At 33.8% G+C, this 16201-nt stretch overlaps 2 protein-coding genes across 3 annotated transcripts in view; both read left to right on the forward strand.

Moving 5' to 3' along the window:
- Positions 1–16201, forward strand: part of LOC127855386 (parathyroid hormone/parathyroid hormone-related peptide receptor-like) — a 158908-nt gene that overhangs the window by 30407 nt on the left and 112300 nt on the right. Inside the window, exon 1 of one of the 2 annotated variants that reach the window (XM_052390902.1) lies at positions 11935–12413. The exons of the other annotated variant lie outside the window; for it this stretch is intronic. The gene's annotated coding sequence lies outside the window, so the exon portion shown is untranslated. Of the gene's footprint in view, positions 1–11934; positions 12414–16201 lie in introns of those variants that run through there. 2 annotated transcript variants of the gene reach the window in all.
- LOC127855387 (uncharacterized) lies at positions 1781–5693 on the forward strand. Its single transcript, XM_052390905.1, has 3 exons — positions 1781–2342; positions 2744–3717; positions 3919–5693. Exons 1-3 carry the CDS (start codon positions 2011–2013, stop codon positions 4269–4271), a joined length of 1659 nt encoding a protein of 552 aa, XP_052246865.1. The 5' UTR covers positions 1781–2010; the 3' UTR covers positions 4272–5693.

Genomic DNA, 16201 nt, shown 5'->3' on the forward strand with positions numbered 1-16201 from the left:
TGTTCTGAAGTGAAGTATCAGTTTTAAAAAATGTACATGAGAACTGTTATTATCATCAACCAATCAATAAAGGAACATTAGACAAAGTGTGAATTACCACAATTCATAACTGCCAATAACATAATCATTTAAGGGATTAATTTACATTTTGACACAATGAACAAAAATCAAAAACACAATTGTCATAGATTCAGAAGAGAATATATCTATTATATTGGAACTAGCAAAATAACATTATGACTGAGAAAACTATTAGATGGTCTATTGATCATCATCAAACAAAATCTGTAAAGCTATATTATATAGAGCTTGCTATATATGCTCATCAACATTTGGAAAATGGTTGTATCACAGTATTTGAATTTGCTGTGAATTACTTAAACCTCAGTTCAGTTGTGATAATGCATTTGAATTTGCTATCAAAAGGTCACTGGTTCGAATCCTGGGCATGGCATGGTTGAATCACAGTATTTGAATTTGCTGTGAATTATTAGAACCTGATTACACTTGTGATAATGCATTTGAATTTGCTATTAAAAGGTCACTGGTTTGAATCCAGTGTATGGCATGGTTGTATCACAGTATTTGAATTTACTGTGAATTATTAAAACCTCAATTCAGTTGTGATAATGCTTTCGAATTTGCTATTAAAAAGTCACTGGTTCAAATCCTGGGCATGGCATGGTTGAATTACAGTATTTGAATTTGCTGTGAATTATTAAAACCTAGCTCAATTCAGTTGTGATAATGCATTACGAATTTGCTATCAAAAGGTCACTGGTTCGAATCCTGGGCATGGCACTATTTTTAAACCACCAATCAATGTGTATTATACAATAAAATATGTTTAAACTAAATTTCAAACCACCCTTTTTATTTTTTAAATATTTATTGCTATTCAAACATTGTGATATGTGTTGAAATGTAAATCAATTGACATTTAAAAAAATATGAAAATCAGTTAACAAGTCCCTTTAACTCAATACATGAATCAAGTTTCACCCATTTTTAGAAAATGGTGTACTGTAAATGTATAGAAATTCGTCTGTATGAAATTTCGTGGTTTGATAAAAAACAACTAATTCGTTGACACGTAATTTCGTGGACTGCAAATTAAAAAAAAACAACTTATCGTTGAAACATAATTTTGTGGATTTCAAATTTTCTGGAAAGACTGACCGTCATAATAATTAAACTGTTATTAAAAAAACCCAGAGTTATAACGAGGCATAATCTGCTAATCTGTGTTGTCAGCAAGACTTGAGGTTAATGTGCACTGAAGCATTAAAGTGTTGCTGATAATTGTCGATAAGAGCGATAAAGCGGCGCACTGGTGGCTCCCCGCTTGCTAATTGCCATCAATGTTGTTTTTACATTATTTGCAATTCTCAGCGCAATCGGTCCCCTAGTAGTAACAATTGAGTAATAAGGTCCCCAAAATACATGTGTGAAAAACGTTAAGTCTCTTTTAACTTAAATTAACACTAATTTACATATGTTAGAAATCTGCAAACTGTTAATGATGATGAATAAAAAAGAAAAACTCATAGATAGAGTGAAATGTGACCTACTGAATTGAAGTAAATATTACAAAAACAAATATCTCAGATAACAGAAAACAAAAGAAAATGTCGGAAATAGCATTAGGACTTTATAAATAATCATTGGTACTTGAATTCGCGGTTCAGCGGACCAACGAAATCCACGAAAATTCGTACCACACGAAATTTAATGGTTTTACAGTATTATAACCCTGCTATCAGCAAATCAATTTGTAACTTGACTATGGACTTGTTCTTCAGTGTGTATTTAAAGTGGGTTAGCTTAAAAAGCGTTCATAATTCAGCCTATTTGTCAGTTTTAAGTTAAGTAACTTGGTCATTATACTTACTAAAACTGTGTGTGTCATTATGTGTTTTGAAAACACTCATTTTATTTTCTTAAAGTAGTCAAAATAATAGTGAATATACAACTTTTAAATCACAGGACAGTTCACAATACATTTTGAAAATGGCAAGTTCTGTAGATTCAGTTCATAAAAGTTCAGATTCAGTGAAAGACTATTCTTGTGTTGGATGCATAAGTAAAAATATAGAAAAAAGTGCTGATTTTTTTTGTGAAACATGTTTCAAGTGTTTTTGCGAAAAATGCCTTTATCATCATGATCAAGTATTTGTAAACCATTTAACATATGGAAGAAGAGAAACAAATAAATGGCCTCTTGAAGAGGCAATTGAGGATTTGCTACTAAAATGTGATGTCCACCCTGACAAGAAACTGAAAATGTTTTGCCAGGACCACAGTCAGCTGTGCTGCTCTGACTGTGTTCTACTGAATCACAGGTATGTGACTCTCAGTCATAAAGTAACCTAAAGTGATCACAGGTTCAAAAGTAGGTTGTTATCACTTTCATTAATCAAATACTAGTATCTTAATTATGTAGCAGTTGTTCAGTTGTTTAAAGCATTATAAGAGTTGTTGTAAACTGTTAAATGTTGATAGTATGATATTTGAGGACATTATTGATAGACATCTAGATTACAAAATGGGACATTCATTGTTTGTAATGCACAATTGAAAGGGATACTAGGGGACTTTTTATGCTCAATAAGGCTCAACAAGGTTTTCTAAATACTACTCAATTGTTCAATGTATTAGACCAATCTTTATGTATCAAAGTTCACCAATATATTGTATATGGATTAGTGATGATTTTTAATTATGTTTCATTATCATATTTCAGACAGTGTACACATTTGGCTAAAATTTCAGAATCAGTCAAAAAGATGTCTGTGGATATGCAGCAGTTGTCAAACAAAATTCAATCGATTATTGCAGATCTAAAAAAGTTTAAGAGCGTACAAGAGGCCAGCATTCAGTCCATTGAAGGATCATATGGTGAAAAATTGCAAGAAATCAGAGACCAGTGTAAGAAAATAAATGCTGCTCTTGATGAACTAGAGAATACAACTTTGAAAGAACTGGATGACATTAGGACCAAATTGCAAACCTCTCTTAAGAAAGATGTTGACAACTGTGGCAGACTGAAGGATGAACTGCAACAACTAAGTGAAGCTGTACAGGGCCTTTGTGATAAGAGCAATCAAGACATTAAGTTCATAGCCAGCAGGAAATGCCTGGATAAGATACAGGAGTCTGAAAGATATCTGAATGAGAACCCAGTGAAGGTTCAGAGTTCAATAATATTCCAGGCAAACATTGACATTGAGCAGTACCTGTCTCAACAGTCTAGTCTAGGGAGGATTGTAGACTGTATGAAGTGTGTGAAACTTAAGAAGAAACAAGAGTATAATGTGAAAATATCAAGTGACAGACATGCTTGCTCTATCATAGGCATTTGCAGCCTGCCTAGTGGCCAGGTTATTATTGTAGATAGGATTAATAAGAGAGTGAAAATGTTGGACAAGAATTACAATGTGTCCAGTCATTGTGATGTGTCTGATTATCCACATGACATTTGCCAAATCACATCCAGTGAGGTAGCTGTGACTCTTGATGGTGCTGGTGTGCAGTTTATGTCTGTTAGCAATAGGCAGCTGATAAATGGAAGGCAGTTTCAGTTACCACATGCTGCTGTTGGCATTGCCCACCACAAGGGAGCATTGTATATCACTTCTCGCACTGCTCTCTACCACTACACACTGACTGGGACATTTGTGAAAAAGCTTTATGAAGATATAGGAGATGGTGCACGAGGTAAATGTATTGTAAATATATTTGAGTATTGAGCTCATTGTAAACACATGCATATACCTACGTTTAAACATAAAATATAATCACTACTGTGGATATTTAAAGCAGAAAAAGGACTTTTATGAGATTATTGTTAGATGTTTTTAGATTGTCCATGTCTTTAATTCTCATCTGTAAATCCTAAACATGTTCTATGTTTTGTAGTGTACAAATGTGCATTGAGTCCTGCCGGTGACAGGATCTATGTAACCAACAACGAACAGAACAAGCTCCTCACACTGGCCACAGATGGCACCCTGATATATACATTCACTGATCCAGAACTACAATTTCCAAATAGTGTCTGTGTCACTCCTGATGGACAAGTCCTTTGCTGTGCATACAGCTCCAATACTGTATTACATGTTGATCATGAGGGTAAAAAGAAATTGGCAACTCTGGCTTCACGGAGAGATGGACTCCGCCTAACATCCTCTGTCTGCTACAACACCAACATACACCAGATTATTGTGGGGCAATATAACAACAATACAATTATTGTTATTGAATTGCAATAGCTCTTCCAATGGATTAAAACATCAATAGAAACATGGTTATAAATGTAATTTCCAAGTTTTCTTCGAATGACACTTTTAGCCATATCAGTTTATATATAGGCTAAGAGCATATTATAAAACTATTTAATAATCTATATTTTAAAAATGAGTTGTTTTAATGCTCCTTAGAGATTGTTCCATTTAAAACAATCATGTATGACAATTTTCAGGTATTCTTTGTCACTAAACAAATGTTATAATTAATATACCGTTATACATATGTTAAGTGAATGCATATATTCTAAATATGTTTTATTATCCTATAGCAATTATTTAGAGAAAATTATGTATCTGTCATTTATGTGTTGCTGTTTTTAGCTCCCCTGTTTTCAGAGAAAACCCGAGGTATTGTCACAGCCAGCTCGTCGTGTCCGTGTCCGTCCTCTTGTCGTCCGCATCGTGCTAAAACCTTAACATTTTGTTAAGGTTTTTAACATTGGCTCTAAAATCAAAGCGCTTCTTCCTACAACTTTGAAACTTCACATGTAGCTGCACCTTTTTTTATTTTTGGGTCTCTAGGTCAAAGGTCAAGGCCACTGTGACCTCTAAAAAAAAAAAATTCTGACAAGCTTTCGCAGCCGAGTGTGGCACCCGTTATGCGGTGCTCTTTTAAATAAAAATAATGGTGTTTGGTATTTGTGCGATTTTTAGTTCATTGGCTTTATAGCCGATCAACTATTGAACCGCAAATAAGAAACACATTTTGCATTTGGTTGCGTCTTTATCAAGGGGTAAAAATGCATGGATGTGGGATGTTGCAAGGCAAAATAGATCAGATATTTAAAATATAATTTTCTTATTAAAAAAATGAGTCACTTAGAAACCTTTTTTGGGAAGATTTTCTTCTAAGAATTTTTCCAAGACAATTTTTAGTGAATATTTCTAAGACCATTTTTTAGTGGAAAAACATTCTTAAACAATAAAACAAATTTTGTTTCATAAAACAATTTTATTATTGGCAAAAGCTAGATAACTTTTACAATAGGTTACATGTTTTGCAACAGGTTATGAAAGTTAGCATGGCTTAGTGGTGACGCACCGCGTACAGATCCTGACAACACTGGTTCAAATACCGGCAACATCTTTTTTCGGTTCAACTTGTTTACTATTAAAAATTAGTTACATCTATAAAAAAAAACATTATTTTTTTTTAAGCAATCATATATAATGACATTTGAAAAAATACGAAAGTCTGTTAACAATAATAATAATTATTCTATTAAATACCTGGATGGGAATAAGGTTTCGAATAAATTATCGTAGTTCCACTTGTTTCATGTATGCAATCATTCCAATAATTAAATTCCAATAAATATGCTCCTATCATTTTTTGCTAATTGTGTGCATACTCAGTTATGTGTTTTATTAAAAAGTGAATCTGGATCTATTTGATTTTGAGATAACATACTTTTTCAAATTATTTATTAATGGGTTACGTTACTTTAAATAATTTTAACAGATAGACTGTCTATTTTTTTCATAATTTCGTTGCACTTTGTTATGGCATCATTTGCCTTGCAATTTTGGCCGGATAGCAGGTTAAATTACAGTATTTTGATATTAATCTGCAAATTATTTTGCATCTGATTTAAAACTATTTTAATAATTTCAATAAGGATAAAAAACTTAAGAACGTGTGCTTTAAAATAAAGCGTGCGTGTACTATTTGGCTTATGTAACTTAGTCGGTAAATATAACAACAACAACAACACAACACCAACAACGAATTGTTCCTTTCTGCTTAAATGAAAATGAAGCGAGGGCTTATCCTATACACCATTAGTTACTGTGTAATGATTATATCTCAACCGACTACTCGATTACCTGGGGTGTATGGAAATTACTCAGGGTGTATGGAAAATACACCATGGGCAAGTGACCGCTCTAAGCCAATCTGATAGGGTAATTTTTGTAGGAGGTGAGATATAATGTAATACTCTATACAGTAGTTCACATTTATATTGGGTGAACTGTAAGTGATACACTGTGAATGTAACTACTGGCTTGAAAATTATTGTTGGCAATACTGTATGTCATACATGCCATATTTTGTTAAAGTCCAAATGGGGAGATTTTATGCAAATTGTCATGCCATATGACCTCAAACTGGGACTGTCCCGACGGGACACCTAAAATGATCTTTAATTTCACCTTTTCTTAAATCAGCAGGTGTCAGTATAGTGTTAAAAATTTCTAGCCAATATTGACAGTAAAAGTTAAAGAATTTCATGAACACAAACATTCCTCATTTGCTGGCAGTAAGCACAGGACCATCGGATGCTCGTGACATCATAAAATAAAATGCAGTGTAGTGTAGCGTCTATTGGCTATCGAAGCGTCACAGGGGATTTTCCACAGAACATGATTGTGTAAATCCTGTAATGCAATATGCGCGCCTCAAGAACATTTCGCCGGATTGGTGCAAAATGGTACCATGTGACATTGAAATTAGAAGGCACATTGGTACCTTTTTGCATCCATGTGGCGATTTTTTATTCAACCAATCATCAAATGAATTTAAATTTAGATTTATGCAATATGTACTCTTTTTGTCTGATACTGAAAATAAGACAAAATCAAAAGTAAATTTATTTGAAAATCAACTAACTGTATTTGGCTGCATTCAATTTGTTTGATGTACATGTCGAATCGCTGTTTCAAGAGGCGAAATTTGCATATTTAAACCTAAGTTGGTATGGTACACAGGATATAAGTACTTTTGGACTTGATTGGGCCTTAACCCTTTCCCCCATAGGAAGCAAAGTGAAAATGGCTTTTGCAACCAGCATAAAACCAGAACAGCCTGTGAGTAAATCGCAGTCTGTTCAGGTTTTATGCTGTTTGCTGCTTATCAGTATTGAAGGGTTGGAAATGAAGCCTTTAAAACTTGAATTTAGTAAGAAAGGTCTTCGATTAATTGTAACTTTCTAAGGGACAACAAATGCATAAAAAACTACGTATCTAAGTGGTAAAGGTTTAAAATACAAGCACAGAAGGCCTTTAAGATGCAATAATTCTATGGATAACAACTAGCGGTCCCTATCATAAAAGCACCATGGTGTGAATGCATGATTATTTCCCTAATTTGCTAATGTATTGCTGCAATGGTGTTTACAACAACACTGGTATACACACTTAATGATTTGATAATAGGGGCAGTTAGGATGGAATAATGGGATCAGCCATAGTAATTTAAGAGCTCAGTGGTGTCCATTGTCCGGATTATTCCAGAAATAAGAATTTGAGCCATCCAGAGTTGATTTTGAGATCAGTGTAAATCCAGTGAGTTTTTTATGCTTCTCCAAAAAATTTTGGGGAGCATAAAATTATAGTCACCGCTTCGTCTATCCGTGCGTCCGTCCGTGCACAATTTTGTCTGGGCTATTTCTCAGCAATTAATGACCGGAATTCAATTAAAATTTATGGAAAGCTTCACTACCAAGAGGAGATGTGCATATTATCAGCAGGTTCTGGTCGGATGATTTTTCACAGAGTTATGGCCCTTTGAAATTTTCCATTAACTGTACATATAGTGCAATTCTTGTCCGGGCTATTTCTCCTCAACTAGTGACCGGAATTCAATGAAACTTTATGGGAAGCTTCACTACCAAGAGGACATGTGCATATTATCAGCCGGTTATGGTCGGATGATTTTTCACAGAGTTATGGCCCTTTGAAATTTTCTATAAACTGTACATATAGTTCAATTCTTGTCCGGGCTATTTCTCCCCAACTAATGACTAGAATACAATGAAGCTTTATGGGAAGCTTAACTACCTTGAGGAGATGCGCATGTTATTAGTGGGTTCTGGTTAGATGATTTATTTATAGAGTTATGGCCCTTTGAAATTTTTAAGTTGCTAAACCATCCATTGTATTATTTTGTCCAAAGTTTTGCCCCTCAAGACGTTTCCTTTTATCTGAATATATAGTGCAATATTGTGACAAAAAAAAACTTTTGGGAGCATCACCCGTCTCCGACGGTTTCTTGTTAAGGAGGGGGTGGCGTAGGGACAAATTGTTCGAGTGCGTGATCATTTGAGAACGAATAATTTGTTATCACCTAAGCTTCCTCATCAGTTTGGATATTTGCGCTCTGTACCAATTTTGCCTAGTTTTTTATTGAATGATGTCTGATTGGTTAGTGGCTTGCACGGACATGAAGGGTAACTGATGAAACCTCTTTGCTATTCTCCGAAAATTTTACAATTCTACAAAATGTTGCAAAGTTCTGCCATTTTGAAATTTTAATTTATCGATTAGCATTTAGTAAAGCTCTGCAATAGCATATTGTAAAACATTATGAAAAACAAATTATATATTGATTGTGTATTTGCTAGGTTACTGAATACTGGTTTTCAAATTTCTGCAGACGAACGATATGCATATTTTATTTTATGTGCTAAAGATGTATCTCGATATGTTTTGAGACAGTCGTTTTCAGATACAGTAAGGTTTGTGGTTTTTAATTAATTTTCAACGTTCTTTATAATAATTTTACAGAATGACTAATAAGCATGTGGTTTATGGATGGTCTGGTTTATAATATTTTGATTGTGCCCCCAAGAAATCGCAACTAGAAAGGCAACAAGAAAAGAACAAAAGCTACAGCACAGGGGCCTCTGCCTCAGACTCCCAGCTTAATTTTCCAGGTTTCAAATTTGGGACAATTGACACCCCTGGAGTTTCAATAGAAAGTTTTGTAGTAAACTTGTAAAACAATACTAGTTTTTTCTCTAATATCTGGTCAAAAAAGGACGGTGGGACAAACAGCCTAAAAGCGGAACGATATTGGGACATATGGCTTGCAAGCTATATAAATTAGGATAAAAATTGCTTTTTTTTGTTTATGAACCACTCCTGTGTAATAAGATTTGCCACTCAACTAATGATTTACTGGTGAATTTTCATTATAAACCTTCAATATTCTTTGGTTAAAACAATACTTAAATGCAATGCAAAACAAACACCACTTGTTTGAAGATGCCTTTTTGCTTTTCACAGGGCAACAAAGACATTCTTTATCCTAAGAAAATGGATTGTGAAATTTTAAATATCACCACTTTGAACTGACAAGTTTTAACAGCAACATTAATTTGTCAATTATACTTTTTATAACAGGTAGTAGTTATAATTTTGTCATTCTAGATATTAAAGGGACTGTCAACCACGAATGACGAAAAAAGAAAATCTCTAAAATACCGTATTTTTTAGCTCACTTGATTGCTCTGGTGAGCTTTTGTGACCGGTCTTTGTCTGTCTTCTGTCCGTCCGTCCGTCCTTCGTCCACATTTGGTTTGTAAACACTCAAGAGGCCACATTTCATGTCCGATCTTCATGAAACTTGGTCAGAAGATTTTTCATAATGAAATCTCGATCAAGTTCGAAACTGGGTCATGCTGGGTCAAAAATTAGGTCACTAGGTCAAAAAAAAGAAAAACCTTGTAAACACTGTAGAAGTCACATTTCAGGCCCAATCTTCATGTAACTTTGTCAAAATGTTTGCCTTAATGATATGTTGGTCGAGTTAAAGAGTGGTTCCAGTCCGTTAAAAAACATGGCGGCCAGTGGGCGGGGCAGTTTTCCTTATTTGGCTATAAAGAAACCTTGTAAACACTTTAGAAGTCACAATTTTTGCCCAATCATCATGAAAGTTGGTCAAAACATTGGTTTTATTGATATCTCGGACGAGTTCGAAAATGATCCAGTTCGGTGAAAAAACATGGCCGCAAGTGGGTGGGGCATTTTTCTCTGTATGTATATAGTGAAAACATGTGAACCCTCTGGAAGTCACATTTTTGGCCCAATTTTTATGAAATTTGGTTAGAACATTTGTTTCGTTGATATGAGAGTTGAGTTCGAAAATGGTTCCGGTCAGTTGAATAACATGGCAGCCGGGTGGGGGGGGCTGTAAGTCACAATTTTTGCCCAATCATCATGAAAGTTGGTCAAAACATTAGTTTTATTGATGTCTCGGACAAGTTCAAAAATGGTCGGATCGGTACAAAAAAACATAGCCGCCAGTGGGCGGGGCATTTTTCTTTATATGTATATAGTAAAAACATGTGAACACTCTAGAAGTCACATTTTTGGCCCAATTTTCATGAAATTTGGTCAGAACATTTGCTTCCTTGATATGAGAGTTGAGTTTGAAAATGGTTCCGGTCAGTTAATTAACATGGCAGCCGAGGGGGGTCACTATCATTAGACGGTGTGTCGTGCGAAAGAATTATGTCAATATCTCCAAGGTCAAGGTCACAATTTGAGTTCAAAGGTCAAAAATAGCTATTAATGAGCTTGTCCGGGCCATAACTTTGTCTTTCATTGTCAGATTTTAAAATCATTTGGCACATTTGTTCACCATCATTAGACGGTGTGTCGCCCAAAAGAATTACGTCGATATCTCCGAGGTCATGGTCACACATTGAGTTCAAAGGTCAAAAATGGCCACAAATGAGCTTGTTTGGGCCATATCTATGTCATTCATTGTGAGATTTTAAAATCATTTGGCACATTTGTTCACCATCAACGGACGGTGTGTGGCAAGAAAGAATTACGTCAATAATTCCAAGGTCAAGGTCACCACGACTAAAAATATATTTATTTTGATACATATGGGGTTAATTATAAACAATTATGAGATAAAGGGAGACAACTAAAACTGAACTGATTAAATCAGTTCAGGTTTAGTTGTCTCCCTTTATTTGACTTTTTTTTTTTCACATTGAAAACCTGGTTTGTGACAATTTTGTCTCTTGTCTGATATTTATATAGTAAAAAAAGCTTGTGAACTTTCTAGAAGTCACAATTTTTTGCCCAATCATCATGAAACTTGGTACAAAGGTTGGTTTTATATATATCACATAATTAATGCCATAATTATTGCGCTTAGATTGTCCAAATTTTCATTATATTATACAAAATCCTTGTAAACACTTGAGGTCACAATTTTGTTTCAGATTTTATGAATCTTGGTCATAATATTTATTTTTGTAAGCAAAGTTTGATGTTTGGTAAGGGGGTCAACTCAAAATATAGGTCACCAGGTCAAATCTTACAAAAACGAAAACACTCCATATGCCAGAGTTTTGGTTCAATAATGATAAAACTTGACCAGGATGTTTGTCTGGACAATATCTAGGTCAAGTTTGACGTTTGGTAAAGATTTAATGAACCGGCTCCTTTCAGGTGAGCGAACTAGGGCCATCTTGGCCCTCTTGTTTACAACTATTAGTTTATATTGATTAAAATTTCACAACTGGTATATTACATTACTTGACCAAAGTTCATATTTTCAGTATATTCAGTAATAAAATTTCACGATGTGAAATTGAAAGTACATCGCGAACATAGGTGACTATTCACTATGCATGCACAATTTGCTTTCCTGGGTTTACCACATGACGATGATGATAATCTACTGGCGTTATTTATAGTTAACTGGTAGTTACCTAATAGACATACCCAGTTAAATTTATTTCAGATTATACTGAAAATATGAAAACTTAACAACTTTTTTCAAGTAATGTAATATACCAGTTGTGATATTTTAATCAATATAAACTATTAATTGTAAAAAAATACGGTATTTTATAACTTTTCTTTTTTCGTCGTCGTGGTTGAAAGTCCCTTTAAAAATAACATGAATGTGATGCTTTTACAATTTTGAAGTTTCATTGTGCAGTGTGTAGCTAACTGTTGCCAGAGAAAAACTGGTGAAACAATCTGGACACTAGTATTGCTCTATCTGACAATTTGTATGATGCAGGGATTTTAAAGGCAGTTGCTGTAATATGGTAGAGAACTAACTATTTGGATCAAATCGGACATTTAGAGAGGACAGGAACATTGAAAAGTGTGAAGGGTTTTAATTTGTTTGATATACCAGCTGATAGTCTTAAATTTTACCATAAAATAGATTACCATAAAATGCATTTTAATTTGAATTTGTATTGGTATCAAAGTGGACAGAAATGATATCACAGCAATATTGTGATTACTGAATTATTAGTTGGATGTTATAAATTGCTCGTTTTTTTGTATTTGAAGAACTAAATATTGGACTTTGGTTTTGTTGGGATTGAGGTTGATAAGCGTTCCAAGGTGAGATGGTTTTTCATTTTGTGTTTATTACACTTACATCACTGTATTTCTTTGCTGTATTTTAGATATTATAAATGTTTATTGATAACTATCAATTGAACAATTTTTAGGGACATTATTTATAAACAGTAAAAAGTAAAATCATTTTGTTTAATATGAACACAAAAATAAGGATGCTGATATATTTTTCTCTTACTTTCACTTTAAAAAATAACTTATTTCATTTACCGTCATTAAAATGTAACAAAAGCAAAAGTTTGAAAAAATAGCGTTTCTGTGATCGTTTTGAATTCTTCTGTCTGTTGTTATAGATTTTGAACATCAATAAAGTGTGATGTTGGACATGATCTGCATTTACACAAAGATACAGTTGAGCTGTGCTCTGCGAAAAGGGGGTTTAATGCATGTGCGTAAAGTGTCGCCCCAGATAAGCCTGTGCAGTTAGCACAGGCTAATCAGGGACGACACTTTCCGCCTAAACTTGATTTTTGCTAAAAGAGTCTCTCTGTAAACGAAAAATATTGTATAAGCACATGCATTTAACCCCTTTTTCACAGAGCACGGCCCATTTAAAGGTGCAATATCAACTTTCTTTAATAATATCAACACCAATTTGCATACTCTTTCTCATTGGCTGATGGAAAAATGGACTCTCTGAATCACTTTGGAATTTACAAAACTGTGCAGTGTAATATGTAGGTAGGGACAAATGTTGACAAAAATGTAGTTCTGAATGTTTACGTGTGGAAATCACATTTACCACAAAATAATTATCTTGTGAAAATTGAAAAAGGGTTACAACTTTGAAAGCAAAAATTACTGGACACTAGTTCCAGCAATCCAACAATTTACAGCTGGCCTTTTTTTACATTGTTTTTTTCTGCAATGTCCCTCTGGGCCAATGATCTTAAGCCATGTCCGGTGTCTTGAATTTCTTGAAAGGAACCCTTTAGAGTTATCGAATATCTACATTCTGCGGGGCAAATATCGCAAATATCAAATAATTCACATGGTATTTTTTTAGCTTGCTGTTGTTCTTGGTTAATCAAAGATCATCTCTCAGGAACCATCTGCTTGTTTTCATATATTTCAGGAATATTTCTTGGCTCATAATTATTTTTGTGCAAGTAATGTTATTAATATTTCGTCCTAGAATGGATTTCTTAGAAATGTGAAATAATTTTTGATAACTTTTTGATGCAAAATCCCATGTATCGCTTTAATTGGTAATGATGAATCATATTTGCTCAAGTTAATTTATTGTCTGACTGTTGCAAGTTATTAATTGGGGTTTTAATTAACGGTTACATAAAATTATTATGCATTTGATGTTGTTTCATACATGATAACGTCTACTGCTATTTTTTATTTAATATTGTTATGAGTAAAATTTGAGAAAAAAAGGAATTTTTTTTTTATAATGCTGTTGGATAGTAAACCTACAATATTCAGAAATGTTCAACAGGTTTATTTTGTAAAATATTATCTCTGTGGACAATGTGGTCATTAATTCAGACTTATATGCATTATAAATTGTTAAATTTCATTTATGAATCTTTGGATTTCAATTGAGAGTTGCCTAGCTTAATTTTCTTCTCCAAGAACAGCGATTTTTTTCCTCCTTTATAAAGTACCGGAAAACAGCACTTTTCCAATGGGGAAAATTCTAAAAATGTTCCAATTGCTGTCTGAAAAAATCCCAATGGAAGGTTTCCATTTTTTTAATTTTTTTTTTTTAATGCAACACTTAGTTTATTTCCCTATGCAGAAAATATAATGTTGACAACTTGACAACACTTAGTTATCATTTTTTAAGATACGTATTTTGATGCATTTGTAGTCCGTTAGAAAGTTATATTTAATTTAAGACCTTTTTTACTAGTTTTCAAGGCTTCATTTCCAAACCTTAGATACTGATGAGCAGCAAACAGAATAAAACCTGACCAGGCTGTTCTGGTTATATGCTGTTTGCACATAGCCATTTTCACTTTGCTTTTGATTGAGAAAGGGTTAATTAATGTTTATCTCCATGTCAACCATGGATGTTACTCCCTCAAATACTTTATTGTTAACCCTTTGCATGCTGGGAAATTTGTCGTCTGCTAAAATGTCGTCTGCTGAATTTCTAAAATTAGCATTTTCTTCGATTTTTTTTTCAAAGAATACTATCAGAATAGCAAACAGTTTGGATCCAGATGAGACGCCATGTTCTGTGGCGTCTCATCTTGATTCAAACTGTTTGCAAAGGCCTTCAAAATTCGGTTCCCACACTGAAAGAGTTAATATAACATGAATACTGTCTGGTTATGTAGTAAACATTTAAGAATAAATGAGTAAACTTGTACTTAATTTGTTAGACATACCAGAATCTCATATTGGCTAAATATTTGAACAAAAGATCTTGTAAGATAATTGTCTTCTGTAACTTTCTGTTATTTGGAAACTCACAGAATTATGTTCATTTGGATGGTTTGTAGAAAAATACTAATGGAATCATAAAAAGGTGAGGTGGCTTAGCAGAATTTAGTGACATTTAACCTAATATGAATTTTATAACGAAAATTTTCTGTTTGAAAATCTTTTTTTTCAGTAATCAAGACTTTTTCAAGGACTGAAACATATTTTTATTTTTCCTGTCACTGCAATTACTGGGCATTTGTCTGATAACCAAACACTCTATAGGCCTCCCTATACTCATAAGTATTTTGTGGTACATTGTTACCATATTGTTTATAACATCTTATTGAAGGTATGCATGCAATGCTGCTTTTATTTACTGATAAGCAGGTCTCATATTCTTGCTGTCATTGCTATCAGTCTTTTCTATGTGTAAGTGGCGGAAGTCAACGGAGAACATTTGGCTAGAAGGTTGGTAAGTATAAATTGTTATGGCTAATCATGTGGTTCAATTCACTTTTGAAAAAGAAATGTTTTTAGAAGAACAAGTCTGAATTAAACTTGAAAATTTAAGTGAGGATGTGCGTACTTGCAAATCTCGGCTATGGTAGAAAAATGTTCAGCAAACACAACATATGTATGTTTTTGAGTTAACTTAAAGCGCTATTTTGTTTAAAAAAAATGACCCCATGAATGCAATTACAATAGATTGAATTTCTTTACCTTCAGTATTGCTACTTTAGGCCACAACAAATTGATTAAATGTTAGATGGATTTGCCGCACCTAAAAATCTTAAAACTAAATAAAAATATTTTTATTTTTATTTTGCGCCCGCAGCAAAAAATTTGCTGTGCACCTTTTTATTAAATTATTTAGTTTTATTTAGCCTACGTATTTTACGACATAGAGTGTTAATAACGCTTAGCGTTTTTAGATTGGTTAATGGTAAAAACAAATGGCAGCGTTCGTCTTTCTTGTCATGTCGGCAAAAGACACAAATGAAAATGTTAATTTTCCCCCGGGCAATTAGTCATTGCATCACAGATGATTTGAGTTATTATGCCCCCCTTCGAAGAAGAGGGGGTATATTGCTTTGCTCATGTCGGTCTGTCCGTCGGTCTGTCGGTCCGTCCACCAGGTGGTTGTCAGACGATAACTCAAGATCGCTTGGTCCTAGGATCATGAAACTTCATAGGTACATTGATCATGACTCGCAGATGACCCCTATTGATTTTGAGGTCACTAGGTCAAAGGTCAAGGTCACGGTGACCCGAAATAGTAAAATGGTTTTTGAATGATAACTTAAGAACGCATACGCCTAGTATCATGAAACTTCATGGGTAGATTGATCATGACTCGCAGATGACCTCTATTGATTTTGAGGTCACTA

The sequence above is a fragment of the Dreissena polymorpha genome, chromosome 13 (genome assembly GCF_020536995.1).
Source record: "Dreissena polymorpha isolate Duluth1 chromosome 13, UMN_Dpol_1.0, whole genome shotgun sequence".
NCBI lineage: Eukaryota > Metazoa > Mollusca > Bivalvia > Myida > Dreissenidae > Dreissena > Dreissena polymorpha.

Excerpts from the sequence above, each read along its gene's own strand:
- LOC127855387 (XM_052390905.1), top strand. The coding sequence starts at position 2,011 with ATGGCAAGTTCTGTAGATTCAGTTCATAAAAGTTCAGATTCAGTGAAA. Across the intron at positions 2,343-2,743 it reads TGTGTTCTACTGAATCACAG|ACAGTGTACACATTTGGCTA; the intron begins GTATGTGACTCT and ends ATCATATTTCAG. Across the intron at positions 3,718-3,918 it reads TATAGGAGATGGTGCACGAG|TGTACAAATGTGCATTGAGT; the intron begins GTAAATGTATTG and ends TATGTTTTGTAG.